A 26,512-nucleotide genomic window follows, 5' to 3' on the forward strand; every position below is an offset into this window, starting at 1 on the left:
ATTCAGAAGCCAGGTGAGAGGTGCCTACCATATTAAGGGGGCATTCTGCCTATTTATGTGAAATGCTGTTTATTTATGTGCCTCATGACTGCTGAATTTGTCTTGTTGGGGGCCTCAAGATTGCTGAATTTGTCTTGTTGGGTGCCTCATGATTTGTTGGGGGCCTCATGATTTGTTGGGGGCCTCATGATTGCTGAATTTGTCTTGTTGGGGGCCTCACGCTTGCTGACTTTGTCTTGTTGGGGGCCTCACGCTTGCTGACTTTGTCATGTTGGGGGCCTCATGATTGCTGAATTTGTCTTGATAGGGGCCTCATGATTGCTGAATTTGTCTTGTTGGGGGTCACATGATTGCTAACTGCGAGACTATGGGAAAAGCTGAATCATCATCATATGAGACAATAGCATTAAACCTACTTTTTTAGCTTTTTAAAACAGAAAATTAAACTGGGAGGTTCTAAAAAAAATGAATATATTTTTTCAGGAGTAGGATGGATGAAATTGTTTATCTTTTCAGGTTTTCAACTTGGATTTTCCATAATGTTCATGTATGTGTTACAACGTTTGTATAGTATTTAGTTTAAATTGCTGTTGCCACTTTGCGATAGATAAGTGACTTGTGGGTTGCAGTTTGGGCCTCCAAAAAGTTCGCCACCACTGTCCTAATCTAATGTATGATTGGCCCCACCCATGGCCACGCCCACTCACTGCACGGCCACGCCCATTTTTTGCCGCGGCGCGCCGCACATAGCCCCCACCTAGTGCCCCCAGGTGCCACCGATCTCCAAGGACCCTAGGAGCGCCCCTGCATTGAAGCATTATAGATAGGCAAAAGTGATGGGGAAGGAGAACTCACGAAGGAGCATGTGACCAGTTTGGTCAGGTGATAGATATGTAAGTCTCTGATTTGCTAATAATGATCATGTGCTAAAAGAGGATGTGATCACAGCAAATCAGATCTTTGCAAATCTATCAGCTGATCAAACAAATCACAAGGCAAACAATTGGAAAATAAATCACAGAAGCTTAAAAATGGCTCCATACACTCAAAATGATCCATTGCTCAAACCAGCAGCCTCCATGTGACCTTCCAGTTAACTACACCTGTACAGGACATTTAGGCTTCGTTTCCATACTGGAAAATTTATGAATGTCCATCAGTACATTGAATAAAATTAGCTTTAGTATAGAACCTTAAAAAATTGTGAAATTGCAAATAGGAGCAGAATGAGGGTGAACTAGAACTCCAATGATGCCACTTTCGCCCTGTTCACAGTAGTACATCATAGCTCCCAACTGTCCCTTTTTCGGAGGGACAGTCCCTTTTTGGGAGCCCTGTCCCTCTGTCCCTCTTTCACCCTCATGTGTCCCTCTTTCAGGACTTTGTCCCTCTTTCTATGTTAATATATATATTTCTATACTAAAAATGTGTTTGATTGACTCTAAACTTTATTTCCAACCTCTAGGGCTGGTGCACACCGAGCGGCTTTTTCAGCGTTTCTGCAGCCGCTTGCGGCTGCGGATCCGCTTGGTCAATGTATCTCAATGGGGTGGTGCACACCAGAGTGGGAGGCGTTTTGCAGAAACGAATCCTCCCGGGGTGAGGCATTTTTTGGATTTCGGATGCGTTTCTGCCTCAATGTTAAGTATAGGAAAAACGCAAACCGCTCTGAAAAACGCCTGTTCAGAGCGATTTTGCCGGCATTTTTGTTACAGAAGCTGTTCAGTAACAGCTTTACTGTAACAATATATGAAATCTACTACACCAAAACCGCTACACAAAACCGCAAAACGCTAGCTGAAACGCTACAGAAAAATAAGAAAAAGCGTTTCAAAATCTGCTAGCATTTTGCGGATCTGCCAGCGGTTTTTGGTGTGCACCAGGCCTAAATTTGATATAATACTAATTTTAAAATGTTAATATGAAGTAAAATGAACCAGAATAGAAAGGACCAATGTGGTTTGAATTATAAAACAATATATTTTTCTTATGAAATCTTTATGGTATACGTGACTTGAGGCATGGTGAGGGCGTAGTCAGGGGTGTGTCATCTCAAAAAGTTGGGAGGTATGGTACATGCTGGCATAGCTGCAGTGCTCCAATGTGCTTTCTACTGTATGTAAGGGGGAGTTTGCCTTCCTAGAAGGATTCCAGAGATGCCACATTTTTATTTTGCTGCTTTACAGACACACCCAATAGTCATCCCAGCACCAAATTCCTGTTTGTTACTCTTATACAATACATAGGAAGGTAAGCTTTTTGACTTACAATTTCCTACATTTCTTTTTAAGGCTTTGTTGTCTTGGAGAAAGCTTTTTCTTGTAGTGGAGTTTCCTCTCATTTTCATTTCTATGCATTAGATATGATTAAAAATATTTACCTATGTGTAATTATGTTAAAATTATTCATCCTCCCCATTAAAGCATTTTATGTACGCAACCTCTTGTTACTGTACTTAATTATGATTGAAATACGGTATTTGCCTTGTGCAGAATTCTACAGTTACTTTGTTATGGATTTATATAGCGCTGATATCTACCACAGCACTACTACAGTACTTAGTATACAGTCATATCACTAACTGTCCCACAGTGGAGCTCACAATCCTGTTCTCTACATTAGTCAGTTATTGCCTTATATTCCAATTGTAGTCTAAGGCTGATTTTTTTGGGGGGGGACCAATAAATCTATCTGTATGTTTTGGAAATGTGGGAGGGAACCAGAGTGGCCAGTGGACACCAACTTAAACATGGGAAGAAAATACAAACTCTGTGCAGATGGTGCCGTGGTCCAGATTTTATGCAGAGGAGAGAACCCTAAAGTGGCAAGGCAAGAGTGTAATCCAGTACTAACCTCCCTTGACGTTGTACCATTTAGTTACATTCCAACCTGTAATTTTAATGTCTATTAATTTTATTTTATGTGATGGATCTGCACCGATAAGTTGATGAAGTGAGAAAAATCTATACGTATAGGAATGGACAGTCTGCATGGGTTTTATTAAATCACTTTTTCACTTTTGTCAGTGCAAATCATAGGTATATTTGCCAGGGATCCTTATACAGCAGTACTGTGGCCGTATAGCGATCCCTAGCCAAAGCAATGCCTCTTCCATTGGGTTTCCAAATTTGGGGATTCTAGCATGTACTGTATGTGGGCTTTGCTAGTAACCACTAATGGCACCATTGACTGTAATGTATTTGGAAGAATGAAAATTCCTGAACCGATTACACTTTTTTTTCGATAATGTCAGAGAAATTTTTGTTCATCGCTAGCAATTATATTGTCCTATCCAAGCACTGCAATGTGGCAGTGTGAAAGTAGCCACATTTTTTAAGTAGGAAAATACATACTACATATACTCGCGTATCAGCCTAATTTTTCATCACAAAAAATGTGCTGAAAAGTTACCCCCTTGGCTTATATGCGAGTCAGTGGAGCAGAATGGATGGTGGAGCAGGCTTTTTTACTGGCAGAGGAGTGTAAGGATCTTGCATTAGTGATTCTGCTCTTGCCAGCTGGCTCTCTGCTGTGTCCATGCCCTCCATCCCCTGCAACACGGTGTGCAGAGTGCGCTGCTCAGGACTACCTGTGTCCCCGACTTGTGGAGCGTGCAAGCCATGTGTCAGCGGTGCAATGATCGGGGATTCTTCCTGTGTGGCAATCGCTGTGTCTCATATCTATAATGCCATGTAGGGGCATCCTGAGACACAGCTGTATCAGCCTTGTGTCACATCTGGCTACTGTGGAGTGTGGTACTGGGGAGGGGGCTTATATGTGAGTCAATCACATTTTCCTGGTTTCTAATGGGAAAGTGGGTACCTTGACTTATATGCGGGTTGGCTTATACAGTATGTGATTATATATACTATGTATAATATGGAACAGATATCTTATTTCCTGAGGTCTGACCTTGCCAGATGCAACTTAATATGATCAGATTGAATTGTTACTGGCTTAATGGCTTTGGATCATAGCCGGCCTTTGACTTGAGCGACCAGAGCAGTCGCTAAAGGCGCCGACTTCCAAGGGCACACATGCACAGCACAGTGCCGCTGCAGTGTCACCCCTTGCCGCCCCGCTCTATCTCTTCCCGCCCCTGCAGCTCAGCTCCATCTGTAATTAGAACAGGGCTACAAGAAAATGTCTGCCAATGTCCACAAATGCAGACATCAGCAGACATTTTTTGTAACCCTGCTCTAACTACAGATGGAGCGGAGGTGGGAAGAGAAGAATGACATCAGCACTGGCACGTGAGGAGATGGTGAGTGATCTGCCACTGCTGCCGCCAGCACATGCACTGTCTGAAGGGAACCTACAGCTGACTACCTATACTGGAAACATCTACAGCTGGCTACCTATACGGGTTGCACCTACACCTGACTTCCTATACTGGGGAACCTATGCTTGCCTACCTATACTGATGCACCTATACCTGACTTCCTATACTGGGGGAACCTATGCTTGGCTACCTATACTTAGAGCACCTACACCTAACTTCCTATACTGGGGGAACCTATGCTTGGCTACCTATACTGAGGGCACCTACACCTGACTTCCTAAACTGGGAGCACCTATGCCTGGTTACGTATACAGAGGGCACCTACCCCTGACTTCCTATACTGGGGGCACCTATAGCTGGCTATCTATACTGAGGGCACCAATACCTGACTACCAATATTGGAGCACCTACGCCTGGCTACCTATGGTGGGAGACCTACACCTGACTTCCTATACTGGGGGCACCTACTGTATGCTTGGCTTCCTATATTGAGGGCACCTACACATAAGATCCTATACTGGGGGAACCTATACCTAGCTACCTACCTACCTATACTGAGGGGAGACGCACTGCGGCTGTAACGTGAGGTGCAAATTGTCGGTGCTCTGCTCATTCCAAATTGGTGAGGTGGGGGGGAGGGGGTGCTAACTGTCTCACTGATTGTTTATATTAATATTCCTGAAAGGTTCTAACCTTCCTTTTTAAGTATATTCAGGATAATGCACTCTTTCCATCCATTTCATGGTTGTTATTGTTATTACTATTTTACTATATTACATGTATGATGTGTCACAGAGATCTGAGCATTTGGCGTGATGTGTCATGACTTTAAAAAGGTTGGGAACCACTGTCCTAGGAGGCAACTCAGGAGAAAAGGTGAATTGCCCATGGGCCTGTGTGTGTGCACGTGTGAAGAGGACGAAGGGGGGGGGGGGGGGGTGACCAAAATCAGGTTTTGCTCAGGGCGCTGTGAAACCTGAGGCTGGTCCTGCTTTGGATATGTGGCAAATGTCTGTGATTTTTGCTCCTGTCGTATGCACTTTCTCATGCTTCATATGGGTTCCAAAAAGGGACTGAGGAATTTGGGTCCCAAAGAGCGACTGTCCATCCGAAAAAGGGACATTTTGGAGCTATGGGTGAAGTCAATTGCTGAACTATGAATTGTATAACACAGTGTAATATATCCATGCTATACAAATGCAGAAAAAAAATAATTACGGTACTCAAATAAATCATTGCAGCATTTGGTGATCCTTAAGGTGAGAAGCTGCTTGGTGATTGCGCTCTACTTGCTGCCTCTATAAAGGTGGTGTTTCCTTGTAGCACTAATCGTTCTTTAGTGCAACATAAAACTAGGCAGGTCTAGTGCGTTTGATGACTGTATGTGGGTTGGGCACTCAGTTTAAAGTACCGTAACTACCCATAAATGCACCTGTCTGCTTTACTTCTTTCTTTTGATGCAGGGCATGCTTTCACATGCACAATTATATGTTTTCTTCTGATTAGTCTATTTCTGCTCTGTCACTTTTCACTTGAAACCATTACGAGTTATCATAATGGACTTTGCATCAGCATGACACGGACTGTACTCAGTTGTTTGCGTGAATGAAAATCCTGTATGGTATGTGATGGTAATGATTTTCAGATATCTGCAGACTTCTAGGAAACAGAAAACTTGACCAAAACATTTTTTTTTAAACAGCTGTCATTTTTCCATCTGAAGAGGAGCAATGGACACAGACTATTTCAAACACAAGGGAATCAATTTTGCATCACTAATCTACACACAGGAAAGATTTGAGTTTCTGGAGAATGAATTTCAAGTCTTGGATGATGATGTTTATATTGTTACCTACCCCAAATCAGGTATGTACTTGTGAGAGTGTGAGAGGGAAAGCTATTAGGCTATGTAACATTTTATAATCCTACTGTATTAAATACAGTCATAGGGCTTGATTCACAAAACAGTGCTAACTGTTAGCACGGCCGTTTTTGCGCAAATTTTTGCATTGCGCGCGATCGCGAATTTTCACACGAAACGATACTGTTTTTGCGTGCAAACACGAATTTTCACACGAACAATATCGTTTTTGCACGAAAATTCACGTTTGCGCCCGAAACCATTATTGTTTTGCGCGGAAATTTGCGGTCGCGCGCAATGCGAAAATTTGCGCGAAAACGGCCGTGCTAACAGTTAGCACACTCTTTTGTGAATCAAGCCCATAGAATCCAATTTGCCTAGGGAAAAATTTCTGCTGTATTTAATTAGCATATATATATATATATATATATATATATATATATATATATATATATATATATATATATATATTTGCATGAAACATTTTACATATGTGACGCTCCTTTCATATTTAACATCAAACATAACGGTGCAGTGTGATTTGTTCTGCAAACACACCACAGCGGTCCCGAAAGGTCGCACCGCGCGTCACCACTGCAGTGCCACCATACAGTGAAGTGCCACATACTTTACAGTGAGAGTATGCCTCACTTCTGGGTGAAATGAACATGAGTTGCAGATACTCTTGCGTCGGCCATACGGGACCTGCCATGTCGCACCATGATCAATGTGATAGCCCCATAGGATTATCACTGCTTCTGCGACAGTGTGCGGCAATTTTTGGATTGCAACATGACGGAACGTGGTAAGTGTGAAAGGGGCCTCATACGTTATAACGGAGGAATAGCATTAAGAAAGAAACGATATTGGGCTTGATGCACGAAAGGCTGGTCATTTTTCTGTGCACAGTCAGCGCATGATATTTTTGCACTGCTCTTTATCTTAGCGTCACATGTTACTGTGGTAACGCAATGTGTTGCTGTAGTAATGTGCGGCGTAACACAAGTTACCATAGCAAGCAGCATGTTACCACAGTAACAGAGTAACAGGTAGGGCTTGTTCACACTACAAGAGCTTTTTTAAGCCCTTTGTGATTTGAAAAGCTCCTGCTAATGTTATCCTATGTGTGTGTTCTCACTGGAGCGATGTCATTTTGTGAAAATCCCCCATAGCATTGCATTAGCAAGAGCTTTTCAAAATCGCTAGCGCTTAAAAAACTCCTGTATTGTGAACGAGCCTTAGTGCTCCCCTCCTGTTTGGACTGGTAAAATTGCCGTGCACTGCCTGCCTTACATACATCAAGCTAAGGGCCTTTTTACACCTATTGCGTTGGTATGCGTTTTTTTTTTTTCTATATAGCAGTGCATTTTGAAAATGCATCAGTCAATTTTTTTAACATATAGTATGAAAGAGGCCATAGGGAAACACAAACACTGGACTGCACGTAAGTTGTCCTTTCAGTTACAACTGACAGCAACTTATTGAAGGAAACCAGAGCTGAGAAAAAAAAAGGTTTTATACATACCTGGAGTTTCCTCCAGCCCCATGCACACGGATCGCTCCCATGCCTCCGTCCTCAGTCTTCTTTTGCTCTGGTACCGGGTCCCGTAACTTCAGCCAGTCGTGGCCAGTCTGCGCAAAAGTAGTGATCACTCTACGTATCTCTCCGGCGGCTGCTAGAAAGATACGTATAGGGCGCACTTCTCTTGCGTCAGACTGGCCGCGACTGGCTGAAGTTACGGGAGCAGTAGAGGACTGAGGATGGCGGCATGAGAGCCATCTGTGCACATGGGGCTGGAGGAAACCCCAGGTATGTATAAAACCTTTTTTTTTCAGCTCTGGTACACTTTAAGGCAGGGGTCGCAAACTCGCGGCCTGCGGGCCATTTGCGGCCCTCGATACAATATTTTGTGGCCTTCGCCGGCAAAAGCTTCCTTATAGTTCGCTTCAGTGCTCCCAAGTAATCCGCCGCTAAACGAGGGCTGCAGAGCCCCCAAATCACCCTGGGGGCAATCCGCCGGCATTTCCTGGAAGGGGCAGAGCTTTCAGCTTCAGCTTTGCCCCTCCTGATGTTGATCGCCACACGGATCACCGCCTCTCCCCGCCCCTCTCTGTGAAGGAAGAGTGAGAGGGGCGGGCAGAGGCGGCGATGCGCCGCGATTGTGAAATCCCTTATGCGGCCCAGCCTCATCCTGACTTTGCCTCCTGCGGCCCCCAGGTATATTGAGTTTGAGACCCCTGCTTTAAGGCAATACTATCAATTAATTTTATTTTTTTAATACTTTATATTAGGGTACACATTACCACTAGCGTTAGGGGCACTTTATTTATTCATCCAGTTCTCTCTTCCTCTCTCCCTGCTCAAAAATCATCCTTCATTCTTCACACAGCTCACAAATATACTTCACTGTGTCACAACATGCAGGAGACATGAGGATGAGGAGGCTGATCTGAGGAGGTAACAGCATAGCTCCCAACTGTCCCTCTTTTGGAGGGACAGTCCCTCTTTGGTAGCCCTGTCCCTCTGTCCTCCTCATTTGTCCCTCTTTCAGAACTTTGTCCCTCTTTCTATGTAAATATATACAGTGGCTTGCAAAAGTATTCGGCCCCCTTGAAGTTTTCCACATTTTGTCACATTACTGCCACAAACATGAATTGATTTTATTGGAATTTCACATGAAAGACTAATACAATGTGGTGTACACGTGAGAAGTGGAACAAAAATCATACATGATTCCAAACATTTTTTACAAATCAATAATTATTCGTAATTATTCGGCCCCCTTTGGTCTGAGTGCAGTCAGTTGCCCATAGACATTGCCTGATGAGTGCTAATGACTAAATAGAGTGCACCTGTGTGTAATCTAATGTCAATACAAATACAGCTGCTCTGTGACGGCCTCAGAGGTTGTCTAAGAGAATCTTGGGAGCAACAACACCATGAAGTCCAAAGAACAGCCCAGACAGTTCAGGGATCAAGTTATTGAGAAATTTAAAGCAGGCTTAGGCTACAAAAAGATTTCCAAAGCCTTGAACATCCCACGGAGCACTGTTCAAGCAATCATTCAGAAATGGAAGGAGTATGGCACAACTGTAAACCTACCAAGACAAGGCCGTCCACCTAAACTCACAGGCCGAACAAGCAAGGTGCTAATCAGAAATGCAGTCAAGAGGGCCATGGTGACTCTGGACGAGCTGCAGAGATCTACAGCTCAGGTGGGGGAATCTGTTCATAGGACAACTATTAGTCATGCACTGCACAAAGTTGGCTCTTATGGAAGAGTGACAAGAAGAAAACCATTGTTAACAGAAAAGCATAAGAAGTCCCGTTTGCAGTTTGTCCAGTGCTGGGCGTAATAAAAACTACGCTTACGGATCATTACGCGTAATTTTACGCTATTACGCATTACGGAATTACGCTTACGGCGTAGACATTTATTTACGGTTCATGTCTGTAATTACGCATAGCCCTTACGCAATTACGCGTAAGAATACCGTAATACAGGTTGTTACGTTATTGCCTTACGCGTAATTTCCTACTAGTAATTAATGCGTAAGGCCATGCTCCCAAGCGGAAAAGTTGACGCATGGATCAATGTTAGGTAGCCGCCGACTTTAAGGGTTAATAGCAAAGCCCCCTTAATTGCTTAGAGCCTCAAATTCGGAGAATATATTAAGGAGATCAGAAGGAATAAGAGGAAAAACATTTTTTTCAAAAAGACCTTATAGTTTTTGAGAAAATCGATGTTAAAGTTTCAAAGGAAAAATATATACATTTAAAAACCCGCCGACTTTAACGGTTAATAGCAAAGCCTGCTTAAAATTTAGGAACACCAAATTCCCAGGGTATATTAAGGGGATCAGTGGGAATAAGAGGAAAATTTTTTTTTCAAAAAGACCTTATAGTTTTTGAGAAAATCGATTTTTAAGTTTCAAGGGCAAAAATGTCTTTTAAATGCGGAAAATGTCAGTTTTTTTTGCACAGGTAACAATAGTGTTTTATTTTCATAGATTCCCCCAAGTGGGAAGAGTTTTACTTACTTCGTTCTGAGTGTGGGAAATATAAAAAAAAACGACGTGGGGTCCCCCCTCCCAGACCTCTTTAACCCCTTGTCCCCCATGCAGGCTGGGATAGCCAGAATGCGGAACACCGGCCGCTTGGGACTCCGCACCCTGACTATACCAGCCCGCATGGTCCATGGATTGGGGGGTCTCGGAAGGGGAGGGGCAGCCAAGCTTTCCCCTCCCCCTCCGAGCCCTTGTCCAATCCAAGGACAAGGGGCTCTTCTCCACCTCCGATGGGCGGTGGAGGTGTAGGCCGCGATTTCCTGGGGGGGGGGGTTCATGGTGGCATCTGGGAGTCCCCTTTAAAAGGGGTCCCCCAGATGCCCACCCCCCCTCCCAGGAGAAATGAGTATAGGGGTACTTGTACCCCTTACCCATTTCCTTTAAGAGTTAAAAGTAAATAAACACACAAACACTTAGAAAAAGTATTTTAATTGAACAAAAAACATAACCACGAAAAAAGTCCTTTAATATTCTTAATTAACCATTAATACTTACCTGTCCCTTTAAAAGCCACTTCCCACGCAATATCCTCGGTAATTTGGCTAATCAGTTACAATGTAACAAAGTTGTTACAATGTAACAACTTTGTTACTTTGTAACTCCACCGCACCCGACGTCTCTCGCCGCTCACCCACCGGCCGCCGCATACACTTACGCTAAGTCCCCGCCGGCTCCCGCCGTCCACTCCGCCCACACCTGTCACCCATATACATGCTGGCACCCATGGGTGCCAGCATGTATATAGGTGACATATGGGAGAGGCGGGGAGGGCAGCGAGAGTCGGCGGGACTTAGCGTCCTGCACGGACCACAGAGCTCTGAGCTATATAGCTCAGAGCTCTCTAAGCATCTTTGTATTTGGGCTCCAAGGAGCCCCATTGGTCCTTAGCAGACCAATGGGGTTCCTTCAAATCAGAACTCCCAGATGCCACCATGAACCCCCCCCCCCCAGGAAATCGCGGCCTCCACCTCCACCGCCCATCGGAGGTGGAGAAGAGCCCCTTGTCCTTGGATTGGACAAGGGCTCGGAAGGGGAGAGGAAAGCTTGGCTGCCCCTCCCCTTCCGAGACCCCCCAATCCATGGACCATGCGGGCTGGTATAGTCAGGGTGCGGAGCCCCACGCGGCCGGTGCTCCGCATTCTGGCTATCCCAGCCTGCATGGGGACAAGGGGTTAAAGAGGTCTGGGAGGGGGGACCCCACGTCGTTTTTTTTTTAATATTTCCCACACTCAGAACGAAGTAAGTAAAACTCTTCCCACTTGGGGGAATCTATGAAAATAATACACTATTGTTACCTGTGCTAAAAAAACTGACATTATCCGCATTTAAAAGACATTTTTGCCCTTGAAATTTAAAAATCGATTTTCTCAAAAAAAAAAATCGATTTTTGAAAAAAATGTTTTTCCTCTTATTCCCATTGATCCCCTTAATATACCCTGGGAATTTGGTGTTCCTAAATTTTAAGCAGGCTTTGCTATTAAGCGTTAAATTCGGCGGGTTTTTAAATGTATATATTTTTCCTTTGAAACTTTAACATCGATTTTCTCAAAAACTGTAAGGTCTTTTTGAAAAAATTTTTTTTCCTCTTATTACTTCTGATCTCCTTAATATATTCTCCAAATTTGAGGCTCTTAGAACTTAAGGGGGCTTTGCTATTAACCCTTAAAGTCGGCGGCTTTTTTATATTATACGGGAGCGTAATATTACGCGATTACGGCAGACTGTGTAATTTCAATAGGAGTTTACTGTCTTACGCGTAATTTGTTACGCGTAATAACGTAACCTACGGTCTACGCGTAATTAATTACGTGTATTACCGTAACCTTACACGTAATGCTTACGGTGCATTTGTAGTGAATTACGATGCGTAATTACGCTAATGCGTAATTTCGGCCCAGCACTGAGTTTGTCACAAGCCATGTGGGGGACACAGCAAACATGTGGAAGAAGGTGCTCTGGTCAGATGAGACCAAAATGGAACTTTTTGGCCAAAATGCAAAACTCCATGTGTGGCAGAAAACTAACACTGCACATCACTCAGAACACACCATCCCCACTGTCAAATATGGTGGTGGCAGAATCATGCTCTGGGGTTGCTTCTCTTCAGCAGGGACAGGGAAACTGGTCAAAGTTGATAGGAAGATGGATTAAAGGGGAACTGAATTAAGAGGTATACGGAGGCTGCCATATTTATTTACTTTTAATCAATACCAGTTGCCTGGCAGACCTGCTGGTCTATTTCTCTGCAGTAGTATCTGAATAACACCAGAAACAAGGATGCAGCTAGTCTTGTCAGATCTGACTTTAAAGTCTGAAACACCTGATCTGCTGCATTCCTGTTCAGGGGCTATGGCTAATAGTATTAGAGGCAGAGGATCAGTAGGGCTGCCAGGCAACTGGTATTGCTTAAAAGGAAATAAACATGGCATCCTCCATATACCTCTCTCTTCAGTTCCTCTTTAAGCCAAATACAGGGCAATCTTGGAAGAAAAACTCTTGGAGTCTGCAAAAGACTTGAGACTGGGGCGGAGGTTCACCTTCCAGCAGGACAATGACCCTAAACATAAAGTCAGGGCAACAATGGAATGGTTTAAAACAAAACATATCCATGTGTTAGAATAGCCCAGTCAAAGTCCAGATCTAAATCCAATCGAGAATCTGTGGCAGGATCTGAAAACTGCTGTTCACAAACGCTGTCCATCTAATCTGACTGAGCTGGAGCTGTTTTGCAAAGAAGAATGGGCAAGGATTTCAGTCTCTAGATGTGCAAAGCTGGTAGAGACATACCCTAAAAGATTGGCAGCTGTAATTTCAGCAAAAGGTGGTTCTACAAAGTATTGACTCAGGGGGGCTGAATAATTACGCACACCCCACTTTGCAGTTATTGATTTGTAAAAAATGTTTGGAATGATGTATGATTTTCATTCCTCTTCTCACATGTACACCACTTTGTTTTGGGCTTTCACGTGGAATTGCAATAAAATTGATTCATGTTTGTGGCAGTAATGTGACAAAATGTGGAAAACTTCAAGGGGGCCGAATACTTTTGCAAGCCACTGTATATTTCTACTAAAAATGTGTTTGACTCTAAACTTTATTTCCAACCTTTAAATTGATATATTACTAATTTTAAAGTATTAATATGAAGGAAAATATGCCAGGAGAGGAAGGGCCAGTGTGGTTTGAATTATAAAACAACATATTTTTCTGATGAAATCTTTATGGTATATGTGACTACTTGTGTACTTGTTTTGAATGTGTACTCTGTCAGTCCTCTTGCATGCGCAGTATGTTAATTGAGTTTGTCATTTTGGTCATGTGGTTGTGCGCATCCTCTCCCGCTGTCCCGCTATGACCCCCCCCAGTGTCCCGACCGGCTGGGCAGAGAGGGTGGAAAAAATGATTGAGACGCCAGCCGCGCTGATGCTGTATGTGGAATGTGGGTCCGGCATCATATTTCTCCCTACCTCTGAATGTGTCCGCCTGTGTCCACGCTGCTTGCAGAGTAAGTTGTTGTGATTGCAGCGCTGTACATGTAAATAGACGGCGATTACGCCGTCTAACAGTCTCCCGAGCGGCAACCGCCGCTCGGAGACTGAAGGCGGGGCGGCGCTCCGCCCCCCAAGCAGGAGATGTGCGCACACCGTGCGCGCGATCTCCTGCAAAAGACAGCCCCAGGACTTTACGCCAATTGGCGTTAGGCGGTCCTGGGGCTGCCGCCGCGGCCACGCCCATTGGCGTGACGCGGGCGGCAACAGGTTAAGAGTCTGACACGTTTGTATCTAAAACTGACGGAGGATTTTACAGTAGCGAGGCAGAGGGAATTGCTCCTAGTACTTGTGGTAATGCATGACCTGACATACAGCGTTAAAAAAAAAAAGTTGTTTTAATCAATAGTATTCCTTTATAGAGGTACTGCCGTGAAAATCTTAATATTTAAAACACATACAAATAGGAAGTAGATTTCTTCCAGAGTAAAATGAGCCGTAAATTACTTCTCTCCTATGTTGCTGTCACTTACAGTAGGTAGTTGAAATCTGACATTACCGACAGGTGTTGGGTTAGTCCATCTCTTCATGGGGGATTCTCAGCATGGCCTTTATTCTTTATAAAGACATTCCCTGAAAAAGATTTATACAAAGATGCTGGCCAGCCTCCCTGCTCGCTGCACACTTTTTGGCAATTGGACGGAACAACTGCCATTCACTAAGTGCTTTTAAAAATAAAGAAAACCCTGAGAACCCCCCATAAGAAGATGGGCTAGTCCAAAATCTGTCGGTAATGTCAGATTTCAACTACCTACTGTAAGTGACAGCAACATAGGAGAAAAGTAATTTATAGGTCATTTTACATGGGAAGAAACATACTTCTTATTTGTATATGTTTGCATGTAGTTAAAATTTTAAGATGTTTGCAACAGGGTTTTTTTTACACTATGTCAGTTGCTCTCAGTTATAACTTTTGAAAGTAATGTCCATATTTTCCTATAGCACAGTTCACACTATAAGCTCTTTAACTGCAAGCTTTTTCACAGTGCACTGCTATGGAAAGTTAGAACACATCAGTTTTTCAGTGAAAGCTTTCTCCTGAAATTCTGTTAAGTTAACCAATATAATGTATTTTTCAAGAGACACTGTAACAAACACTCCTGTGAGAGATACTTACCTCAGGAGGCGGAAGCCTCAGGGTCCCAATGAGGCTTCCCTGTCCTCTGTAACTTCGGGAAATCCAGCGCTGGCTCCCACAAAAGTCCCTTGACAAGGGTGCGCAGGCGTGGTCAATATTTACCGCTCTGCGATCCTGCGCAGGCTCACTAGTGGCTCTTTGTTCGGGTTAAGGCGGAAATAGCTGAACCCAATCAGATATGCTCTTCTGCGCAGACGCAAAGGACTCGCACCTGCGTAGTAGAGCAGATCTGTCGGGTTCGGCTATTTCCGCCTTAACTCGAATGAAAAGCCGCTAGAGCGCTTGTGCAGGATCGCAGTAGGTAAATGTTTACTTTGTCGCTGTTTGGGGATCGCCATGCTGACTTACCGGGACACCGGAGGACTGGGAAGCCTCGTTTGAGTACAAAGGCTTCCCCCTCCCAAGGTAAGTATCCCCCAGAGGGTTTTTTTTCATTACAGGTTTTCTTTAACAACAATTCTTTACCTCTGTAAACTATATCTGTTCAGACATTTAAATGCTCCTTATCTTAAAGTGTGCTGTTTGATATCTTTTGTTTCTATGATCAAAAATCACTCAAACAGTAGTTTGTTTTTCTGCTTTGCACCTCTTGATACCAATCACATTTGCGCAGGAATCTGACAGTCTGTTGACACATGCCGCCACCGTTGGTAGCTTTGTACTGATTGATGTGAAGCAGAACTATTTGGGCTGTTGATTGTGCGCCACTCCTACTGTGCTTGACTAATGAAAGTGCTTCCCTTCCCCATCAACGTCCAAAATTGGTCAAGAAAAGTCCTAGTTTGCAGTAGATTTTCATTTTATTAAATGGTTTCATTTCATTGAATATCTAATTGAATAAAAATGTTGCACAGCACATGCCTATTTGGGTGTCTGGCAAGAAATATATTGCTCTTGAGTCATAGAGTGGAATGTTACAGGGAACCTGAGGTCATAAGCTGGCATGCATGGGCGGCGCTACACTCGGGCACAGTTGCTTAGCTATCCTGCTGATCCTCTGCCTCTAATACTTCTAGCCATAGACTCTAAACAAGCATGCAGCCGATCAGGTGTTTCTGACATTATTGTCAGATCTGCCAAGATTAACTGCATGCTTGTGTCTGCTGTTATTCAAACCTTTACTGCAGCCAAAGAGATCAGCAGGGCTGCCAGGCAACTGCTATTGTTTAAGAGTGTTTGCGAGTTTTTTGGCTCTTTCACATTAGAGAACGCGTGCAGGAGCCGTTCTCCTGCACACGTTGTCTGCCTGCGGCTTGTCGTCGGGTATCTGCGGTGCGACGCAATCAGCGGCGGTAGCTGGTAATTAAACCCGACGGAAAACGCCGGCTCGCGGGTGCGTTGGATGAAAAACTGCGCCCGGGTGCGTCGGAACCGCAACGCATCGAAACGCAGTGTCGGGTGTGAAAGGTAAAATGAAAGTCTATGGACTTTCATTTTACCTTGGTTAACGCAAACGGCTGCCGTTTGCGTTAACGCACAAAATCTGCCCTAATGTGAAAGATCCCTAAGCACTGTTGATTTTAGAAATCGCCCCTAAAGCGCTTGTGCAATGATTCCCTATGAGAGTGTTCACATGTGCACGTTTCAATTGTACTAAAATTGCAAACGCGCTACATGTACCATTTTCTGAGCGCTTTGGCAATGGAAGGTATAGGGAAATCGCAAAGCGTTTGCAAAAGCACTTTGTATAGCAATATCCTGAGCGCTTTTATGAATAAATTCATTGTATTTATTCATTTCCGTACTGACGATAGGAAGTGAAAAACCTAATCGCTCTGCAAAACGCTTAGAAAAGCACAAAGCTCAGGGAAAGGCACTTTAAAAACTCTCAATAAATCATTCAGCGCTGGCGATTTATAATGTGAACATAGCCTAAAAGGAAATAAATATGGCAGCCTCCATATCCCTCTCACTTCAGTTGTCCATTAAAGGGACTCCGAGTGTTGGGCTCCTTCTTCCTGGTATGACGCGGCAGCCGTCACCACGCCGGCCGCCTCGCGTCATCATGGGGTCCGGCATGGAAGTACGGTGCATGCGCGTTTTAATCGCGCATGCGCAGTACTTCCATGCCGGCCGCCGTGATGACGCGAGGCGGCCGGCGTGATGACAGCTGCCGCGTCATAACAGGAAGAAGGAGCCCGACACTCGGCCGCATGTCGCCGGGCTGCCGCCGTCCAGCCATTCCGGAGCGGGGACTAGGAAAGGAGCCAGGACGCCGTTGTGGGACCTCCTGACCAGCGCTGGACTAAAGAAAGCCCCGGGTGAGTACAATTTTACTTTTTAAGTAGAGCTCGAAGTCCCTTTAAAGCATGCCAGCAAACTAGCCAAGTACATCTGTAGGTAACTTATCTTCCATAATAGCACCATCATTTGGACAATCTGCTCTGCTGAAAAGCCTCTGAGGTCTGTTTGTGATGTTTATCAGTGCTGAACTAATTTTATCACCTTAGTTAGGCAAAAAATATTTAAAGCTCGCCATACAAATATCGATTATGATTACCCAAATGGGACCCACCAGCCAGCTATCCCGGCCCCTTTGTGCACCCCCCAAAAAATGAAGCAGGAGCTGCCACTACTGGCATGTATATTTCACATTGCCTGGCTGTCCTACAGATCCTCTGCGGCTCTGCCTCTAATAGCATGCAGCAAACATGCAGATCAGATGTCTATTACAAATTTGACAAGACTAGCTGCATTGTTTCCGGTGTGTGATTTAGACCGTACTGACCAGAAAGATTCAACAGGACTATCAGGCAACTGGTATTGCTTAGAAGGAAATAAATATGGCAGCCTCCATAGATCTCACACTGTTCGGCCTAGTGCACACCAGAGCGGTTCGGCTGCGTTTTGCGATCCGCTTGCGGCTGCGGATACGCTTTGCAAAAATGCATACTCCCGGGGTGAGGCATTTTTTGGATTGCGGATGCGTTTCTGCCATCAAGATTACAGCATACAGTAAAGTCCAGTATCATGTTCCATAATTACCGGCAGCTGTGGTATGTTAAAAACAATGCGGAGACTGTAAATGGAACCTTGACTCATGGAAGCAAAGAGGGATACGGTAATTATGATTGACAGGAGCAGAGAGCCAATAGCAACAGCCTCTGTCTCCTGCAATTCCCTGTGATAGGATGTGATGCCTTCTCGGAAGGAACAAGCTTTTTGATCCCCCAGGCAGTGCAGGAGAGATTCAGAACAAAAGTTTCCCCTGCAGCCATTCGGCCGTTTAATCCTTTAGGTTCGTGTTGGAAGTTGCAGAGGAGCTAGTGGGGAAATCACATAAGCATGACATGTGTAATGTCTTTCGGAAGTTCATCTAAGCTGTGCCAATTAAATAAAATGTTATGAAATACTAATGGACAGATTCAGAGCGAGCAGAGGCAGTATAACAAACATGTACATTCTAAAGGGATGTGGGGATGCCTCTTACTATTGTAATGCCCTCACTGCACGGAACAGCATGTAACAAAACAGAGACAGCTCCACATTCTAAAATAGATCTTCACAGCTTTATTACTCTCGAAGTGTTAAACACATAGCAGACATACAGTGCAGTGGGGGGTAGGGGGAACACCACGGCCTAACAGCCATTTCACGGCAAGTACCGTTTCTTTAGAGGCTCATGCAGAGTGGACACTCTGCACTGTAATGTCTGCTATGTGTTTAACCCATTGAGGGTAATAAATCTGTAAAGATCTTTTTCAGAAGCTGGTGCCCGACTTCTCTTTACTGGATCAGTTGTATACTAATCCTCACCGAGAGCACAGGTCTGTTGATCTTAAGCCTGCAGGTCTGTTATACACACAGCCTATCATCGAGTGCCAGCTTTGCTGTTTTCTCCTCAATCTAAAGAGATAGCACCACACTCTTCTGCTGTTACCGAACAGGTTCTTGTGAATTGAAGCCATGGGTTCCGGTAAATTACCACACTTCTACAGCCCTTGTAAAAATCTTGATGAAGTAGCCAAAAAAAGTCTAAAATACCAATTGCTGTATTTTCTCATCTTTTTTTTTTTTTACTAGCCTTTGATGAATTGAAGTCTGTGTCTGACAATGCTGTTTCCCCCCATAGCACCAAAGTCAGACATAGGCCTCGATTCATAAAAGTGCTGTCGGTAAGGTAACGTCGAGCGGGGAAACACCGCTGTCGGTATTTCCGCCTTCAGGGTGGTAATTCATAAAAATTTTGCTAGTTGTGACAGGCGTGCGGAGATATTCCGCTGTAGGCAGGCGTAAGGCTGTCGGGAGACATGCGGAAACAGGGGAAGCAGGCAGAGTCCCTCCGTGCGGTGTTCTCTCTGCAGCTGCTTGGGAGGTCTGTCCCATTCACTGCAATGTATTCCGCACGCTTCTCGCCACCTCAGAGGTAGCGGTAATACCCGTCCGCATACCGCTACCTCTAATCTTTATGAATTGACTACTTGTTACTTTTGCTATGATAATCACCGTGCAAGGCGGTGATTTATCACTCTGCTCGCGAATGTCGGCTTTTCATGCGGAAAAAGCCTTTATGAATACAGATTTTGATGTGTGGTCGGTAAAGTGAGCCGTTTTCAGCATTTCCGAATGCGGGAATGCTTTATGAATCGAGGCCAATGTCCGACATAGGAAGAAATGGCTGCTGCTAGATGGTGCTGTTGCTGATAAAATCCATCTGTCACAGACCGCAGGGCCGGTCTGTGGATGGGGTCAATCGATCAGCGTCAGAAATCCTCTCACACGGTCATTTGTTCATCACGAAGGGTAACCCGAGTTCGCAATTTGATGAAATGACTCGCGAAGGGAGCGTTCGGATTCCAACGGATTCACCTCACACATACAATTCAAAGATCTGCCACCAAGCGAGTCACACAGCCCGCGACTGTAATTATACTAGGACTTGGAGAACGCTCTATTAACCCCTAGCAGTATGCAGGAACCTGGGTCAGATCGTTATATCTGGGCCGGATTCCCGCATACGGGTTATAAAGGCACACTTCTATTAAACACAGGGTAGCGATTTCAGGAGAATAGTTACGATTGTGTATGTTCAGCAACAGGTCATAACCGCTAAACGATTTTTAGACGTTTAATAACAAAAATGCATTACATACAGTTATATACACCAATTAACATATACACACAGAGCTTAAAAATAAAAGGGAATAAAATCAGAAAATTCTTACTTAGTTATGGCTGATAGTCCATTTGGAGAATGAAGAAACAGTTTCAAAGTAGGCATTCAGGTTAAGAGTCCTTGAACACTGCAGGCGCTGGCTCTCCTTAAGCGCCTGCATGGACGTTCCTGGTCGATGGAATTTGGAGAACTGGGCAGGTTTGGTCCCGCCCCACTTTTATAGGACCTGAGTTTTGGGGCTGTCACTACTTTGAAAGTAGGTGTGTTTAAGGCAGGGTCATCTCCTGGCAGCAAGGTTGCCACCCTCAGACTCAGAGCAAGAAATGTACCAATTTATTAATAATCTGTGTGACTCCGCCCCAGATTGGCACATCGCAAATCCTAGACTATATTCATAAGTGGCCTGCGACCCTGTATTAAACGAGGCTATACATGCCTAGTCTATCGCATTCGCTCTACGCAGGTCAGATACAGTGGTTTCTCTACTGATTCCTGATAGCTGGAAAATTGCAATTCAGGTGAATGATAGAACTGATTCCTAGGTATCAGGAAATGTAATTTTTGTCTTGCTGTGCCAAACCTATTTTGAATTATTAATAAATAAAGTTCTCTTTGTTTGAAGCTTATGAGTTTGGAGGGAATTTTTATCTCAGCCAGTTTGAGCTGGCTTGGAGACATGAGCTGGGTAGCCAAATGGCTCTGCCCATGGGGGGTTGCCCACGTGTGAAATTCTTTCCTGAACTGACACAGGATGTGGGGGGAAGGTTACTGTACTCTCTGCAATGCTCTCAGAGGGGGGAAAAGAGAAAGGAAAGGCATTTATTGTACAGTTACACAGCACTGACAGTGATGGTGCGGGACCACACGAAAATCGTTGGCGATTACGCACACGACTTTCCGTAATGTTCGCCACACCATCTTCTTCTTATCAAAGTGTCAAACTTTGTCTGATACTGTGATCATCGCTGGCCGCATCCACCGCCACTGCACTCGCCTTCTCCCCCCATCGCTCCGCTGCATTTTCACGTGGGTAATTGGGAAAAAGGAATGGAAAGAGTTAAGGATAGTAGAATTTCCTTGTATGCACTACTAAGAATGTGAACAACGGCTCTTCCAACTGCTGTTCTTGTCCTGGCAAGCTCCAGCAGGTCTCCTGTCACTGTATACAGCCAAACATGTGCAGAGCTGATAAATATTTACCAGTATATCCAATAGCTTTTCAGCCAGTACAGTGATCATCATTTATTGGCCGTTTATGAACAGTTGGCACAAGGATTACAGTAATTTCTGTTTAATGGACACTTTGATCGGGCTATTCTGCTGTCTAAGTGATTTCTAAAAGGTGTGTATTTGGCTTAATCTAATAGGTGTGTAATTGGCTTAATAGCCCCAATCCAAGCACATTTTTTTTCCTAGATCTCTGTAAGTATTCAGCTGCACTGCTGTCTGTCTATCTAAAAATAAATTGATTAGCTGGCATAATATAATGCTAGGTATACACAATACAATTATCTGGCAGATTTACCTGCCAGATCAACTATTTCCAACATGTCCAATCTGAATTTCGATTGATTTTTCGATTGATTTTCCGTTCACTCCTCTTGTAATCAATCAGAGAATCAATCGGAAGATCAATCGAAATTCAGATCAGACATGTTGGAAGTAGTCAAATCTGGCAGGTAAATCTGCCAGAAAATTGTATCGTGTGTACCTAAAGGTGGCCATACACTGGTTGATTTGCCATCAGATTCGACCAACAGATAGATCCCTCTCTGATCGAATCTGATCAGAGAGGGATCGTATGGCTACCTTTACTGCAAACAGATTGTGAATCGATTTCAGCCTGAAACCGATCACGATCTGTGGAGCTGCCGCTGCTGCCGCAACCCCCCCCCCCCCCCCCCCATACATTACCTGTTCCGGACCGCGCGAGTCCCCTGGTCCCCCCGCTGTCTTCTTCTCCGCTCCGGGCTCCAGACCGTTCCTGCAGCTACTGAACTTCCTGTCCAGGGGAAGTTTAAACAGTAGAGGGCGCTCTACTGTTTAAACCTTCTGCCGGGACAGGAAGTTCTGTGTAGCTGCAGCCGGTCCGGAACCCAGCGCGGAAAGAAGACAGCGCGGAAAGAAGACTCGCGCCGGCCGGAACAGGTAATGTATACCCACTGTATTGTGTCAGTCGTCGGGCATTCGAATGCCGCTATCGACGCACTCCCGACCCGTCGGCGATCGAGAAAAATCTTCCACACTGACGGATTGTTTGGAATCGACGTTCCGATCGATTTCGGACGGAAATCGATCGTTCTGTCATCGGTGTGTGCGGGGATTTCACAGCCGATTCGATCACTGTGATACACAATCGTTAGGTGTATGGGCCCCTTAACATAAGTCACTTGTAAATTATCTGATAACCAGGCGCAACACTGTCAACTTCATGCATCCATAGCCCCCAACTGTCCCTCTTTGGGAACCCTGTCCCTCAGTCCCTCTTTCTCCCTCATTTGTCTCTCTTTCAGGACTCGTGTACAGATCTATGTAAATATATGTATTTTATCTACTGAAAAATGTGTTTAATTGACTCTAAACTTTATTTCCATCCTTTAAATTGATATTTTTCTTATTTTAAAATGTTAATATTAAGGAAAATGAACCGGGATAAAAAGGACCAGTGTGGTATGAATTATAACACAACATATTTTTCTTATGAAATCTTTATGGTATGCATGATTATGGGGCGTGACAGGGGTGTGGCTTAAGTGTCCCTCTTTCTTATCTCAAAAAGTTGGGAGGTATGTGCACCACAAACTGTCATTGCTGTAGACTGAAATCTTCTCATAGAGAGTCAGTCTGTGCCTGCTCCTTGTAGTCTGAACAGCAAAAAATGCAGCCCAAGCAGAATCCCCGACCACAGAACCTGCTACTGTCACCTTCAAAATATTTGTGTGAAGATATTTTTAGCCTTGCATTCCATGTTTAATGCAAAACATGAAGCATACTTAGCTAATAAGGTGTGTAAACACTTCCAATTTCGACTGGCCAGTTTTACCACCACCATGTAGTGCAAGAGCTTATCGTTTTTTTAATATTCAAAATCTGTTGGCCCTCATGTTACATGGAAGTGGTAATATTGGCCAATTAAAATTGGATATGTGTATATACCCATATGCAAATTTAAAGTATCCATCTACTGTAGTTTTGCTAGTGCATATGATTTTCCATATATAAATGCATCATAAAGTAAAATCGTAGATGTGAGCTGGCAGCTCCATGCTCATCCTATTCCCTCCAGAGGCACCACTAGCAACAAGTGGGGAGTTGTCTAATTAGTGTTTGTGGAATGGGCAGTTGGCCACTCGGTTACATTGGGCCAGATGCAGCAAATTGCATAAAGTTGGGGAGCACACAGCAATTTTGCCATTACTACCGCCAGTGGGCACCGCCCATTGATCCTTTAGCGCCACGTGCGTTACCAGGGTAATGTACGCATTGCTGAGGTAACACATGTTTTCACTGCACGCTATCATAACAACAATTGTGTTACAGTGGTAACGTGCAGGGCTAAAGGGTTAACATACAGGGCTTGATTCACAAAAGAGTGCTAACTGTTAGCACAGCAATTTTCGCGTTCACACACAACTAAACGTTTTCACACGAAAATTCGTGTTTGGCCGCTAAAAAGATAACGATTTCGCAAGAAAACGTTTAATTGCGTGCGAACAAATGGCCGTGCTAACAGTTAGCACTCTTGTGAATCAAGCCCACAGTGTTGCACCAGCTACAGTAATGGTAAAGTTGTCATGCACTCCCTGCATCTGGACTACAAGACCCTGTATCCGGCCCATTTACAGCCAATGGGCTGCTGGAACTTGTAGTCTCACCTGATTAAACCCTGCCCTTATAAAGGTTTACGCTTGTCTATTGCTCCTTTGCCCGTGATAGCTATTAGTTTCCAGTGTGCTACTCTCCTGGTTGTGAGTATTTGCATTGCCTTGTGTATGATCTACAGTAAGACCTCTTGCACACTACATGCAATTCCGATTTTTTTTTGTACATCCGATTTTGGATTCTGATAAAAAATCTTAGCAGCATGCAGTACGTTTTTTAATCGGAATCCAAAATCGGATCAGATAAAAAATCACGGTAGTGTGTAGTGTGTAGTGTGCAATAGGCCGTAGCCTGACCTTGTATTAAAGAGAACCCGAGGTGTGTTTGAAGAATGTTATCTGCATACAGAGGCTGGATCTGCCTATACAGCCCAGCCTCTGTTGCTATCCCAAACCCCCCTAAGGTCCCCCTGCACTCTGCAATCCCTCATAAAACACAGCCGCGCTGCTGACACGCAGCTTGTCAGAGCGGGCTGTGTTTATCTCTATAGTGTCAGTCTGCTGCTCTCCCCGCCTCCTGCAGAACTCCGGTCCCCGCCTGCGTCCCTTTCCTCCCCGCTGATTGGAGGGAAGGGATGGGGGCAGGGACCGGAGCTATGCAGGAGGTGGGGCAGCAGCTGAGACTGACACTACAGATGTAAACACAGCCCGCACAGCTGGGCTGTGATTTATGTCTGATTGCAGAGTGCAGGGGGACCTTAGGGGGGTTTGGGATAGCAACAGAGGCTGGGCTGTATAGGCAGATCCAGCCTCTGTATGCAGATAACATTCTTCAAACACACCTTGGGTTCTCTTTAATTGCAGCTTGGCCGGATGCCTGCTCGTGAACATCTGACCTCTTATGTATAACCTTGGCTCTTATGTACGACCATGTCCTGTTGGACTGTTACCTGCGCTTTCATATGGCGTTTTGGGATTTGTTGGTCGCCAACGATCAGCAAAGTGCTGCTGCACATATAATCCTATGGGACTACCCCCACTGCGGCAACTGCAGTGTGATTGCTATTTCAGCCAATCTCGCTGAATGCATTATTTTTGGCCGCGATTACATTGCAATTCTCATTCACTGGAATCAGAATCAGAAATTGCAATCGCAGCAAAATCAATGAACATCTCAATGCAAAATCGCAACTGCTAGGCTATTGCAATTTTGTTTTGAGATTACCAGTGTGAACGGAGCTGGTACCATGCTATTTCCTGAAATTACCACTGCTAGCTCGGACTGTCTGACTACAGTTCTGTCCATGCCTTGCCTAACGGGGTCCCTATACGGGGTGCCTTGCCTTCACGGCCTCAGTCCCTATATTTGTGAATTCAAGATCAAATCAAGACATAAAGTAATCCTTCGGCCAGTGGCATAACTAAGGAGCTTGGGGCCCCAGTGCAATTTTATTGATATGAAGCCCCAAGACCTACCAAGGACAGTTTCCATGTCAGAAAGGTATAATTAGAGTAAGGAAACAGTTACAGAGAACCCGAACTGAAAATAAAAAGTCAAAATAGCCATACACAGGTCATACTTACCTCCTGTGTAGTCTACTCCTCAATCTCTTTCTCCTCTCCTGCGTCCCATTTGTCCACTGTGATCAATGGATTTCTCCGTCCTCCATTTTAAAAATGGCCATTACCCCATAACAGCTTCCTGGTCAGCACACTGTTAAACTGTAATATCACCCACTTGAGCAATAGGGAAACATGGACATTACCTTGCACATTTACAGTAGTTGTAACTGACAGCTGCTGATATATAACTGACAGCAACTGGTATATTTCAGTTCTGACAAAATATTGTCAAAACTGGAAGGGATCACTGTAAGAAGAAAATAGCGAGCCTCTGAGAGGAACTGACGGTGAGGTTAGTATGTAATATACATTTTTAAGCTACGTCATGTGTTTATTTTAAATAATTTCCTCACTTCAGGTTCCCTTTAAGGATTACTACTGTTCGATGCACATATAGAGGTGTTCATTATTAGTATAGCAACAATAAAAAGCCATTAAGATAGATCAGCGGTTCTCAAAGTGTGTGCACATCCCAGGGGTGCCGCGGGCTGGTAGCATTTTCTGTTAGCGTGTGTGTGTTGTCAGCACATGGGTAGGATTTTTTGTCAACACCGCACCACACTCTGACAGAGGTAGGGAACGGATCTAGACCAAGTTTCACCTGGGGCAAGGTCAGGTTTTGGCGCCTAAACTGCCATTCCCCATCCAAATTTTGCCGCCTTTTTAAGAATTCAACAAACTGCGCCTGGGGCAAGATACCCGCTTGCCGCCCCCTAGATCCGTCCTGCTGCCCACCCAGCAGATAGAGATGAGCAGTGACCCGCTCCTCCTTGCGCGTCAAACTTGGATCTCCCCGCTGCCATCACGCGCCAAGCCTTTATCTTCCCACCAACATTGCAAGCCAAGTCTGGATCTCCCCGCTGCCATCGCACACCAAGCCTGGATCTTCCCACCAACATTGCAAGCCAAGTCTGGATCTACCCGCCGCCGAAGAAGAGCGAGCACCCGCTCATGTGAGCTTCACCACCCGCTTCCTGTTCCCCGTTTGCAGATGCGAAGGTCTTGTGTCTCAGGTTGTCGGGCGTTTTGTCAATGTTTGTATAAATTGTTAAAAA

At 44.6% G+C, this 26,512-nt stretch overlaps 1 protein-coding gene across 5 annotated transcripts in view; it reads left to right on the forward strand.

Moving 5' to 3' along the window:
* LOC137521613 (sulfotransferase 2B1-like) overlaps positions 1–26,512 on the forward strand; it is a 121,116-nt gene that overhangs the window by 45,080 nt on the left and 49,524 nt on the right. For 3 of the 5 annotated variants that reach the window (XM_068241088.1, XM_068241089.1, XM_068241091.1), the window contains one exon: positions 5,985–6,148. In XM_068241088.1, coding sequence (XP_068097189.1) covers positions 6,013–6,148 — 136 coding nt within the window. In that variant the 5' untranslated portion in view covers positions 5,985–6,012. Of the gene's footprint in view, positions 1–2,183; positions 2,251–5,827; positions 5,904–5,984; positions 6,149–26,512 lie in introns of those variants that run through there. The other 2 variants (XM_068241087.1, XM_068241090.1) reach the window with 2 other exon arrangements.

The sequence above is a fragment of the Hyperolius riggenbachi genome, chromosome 6, assembly GCF_040937935.1.
Source record: "Hyperolius riggenbachi isolate aHypRig1 chromosome 6, aHypRig1.pri, whole genome shotgun sequence".
Taxonomy (NCBI): Eukaryota; Metazoa; Chordata; class Amphibia; order Anura; family Hyperoliidae; genus Hyperolius; species Hyperolius riggenbachi.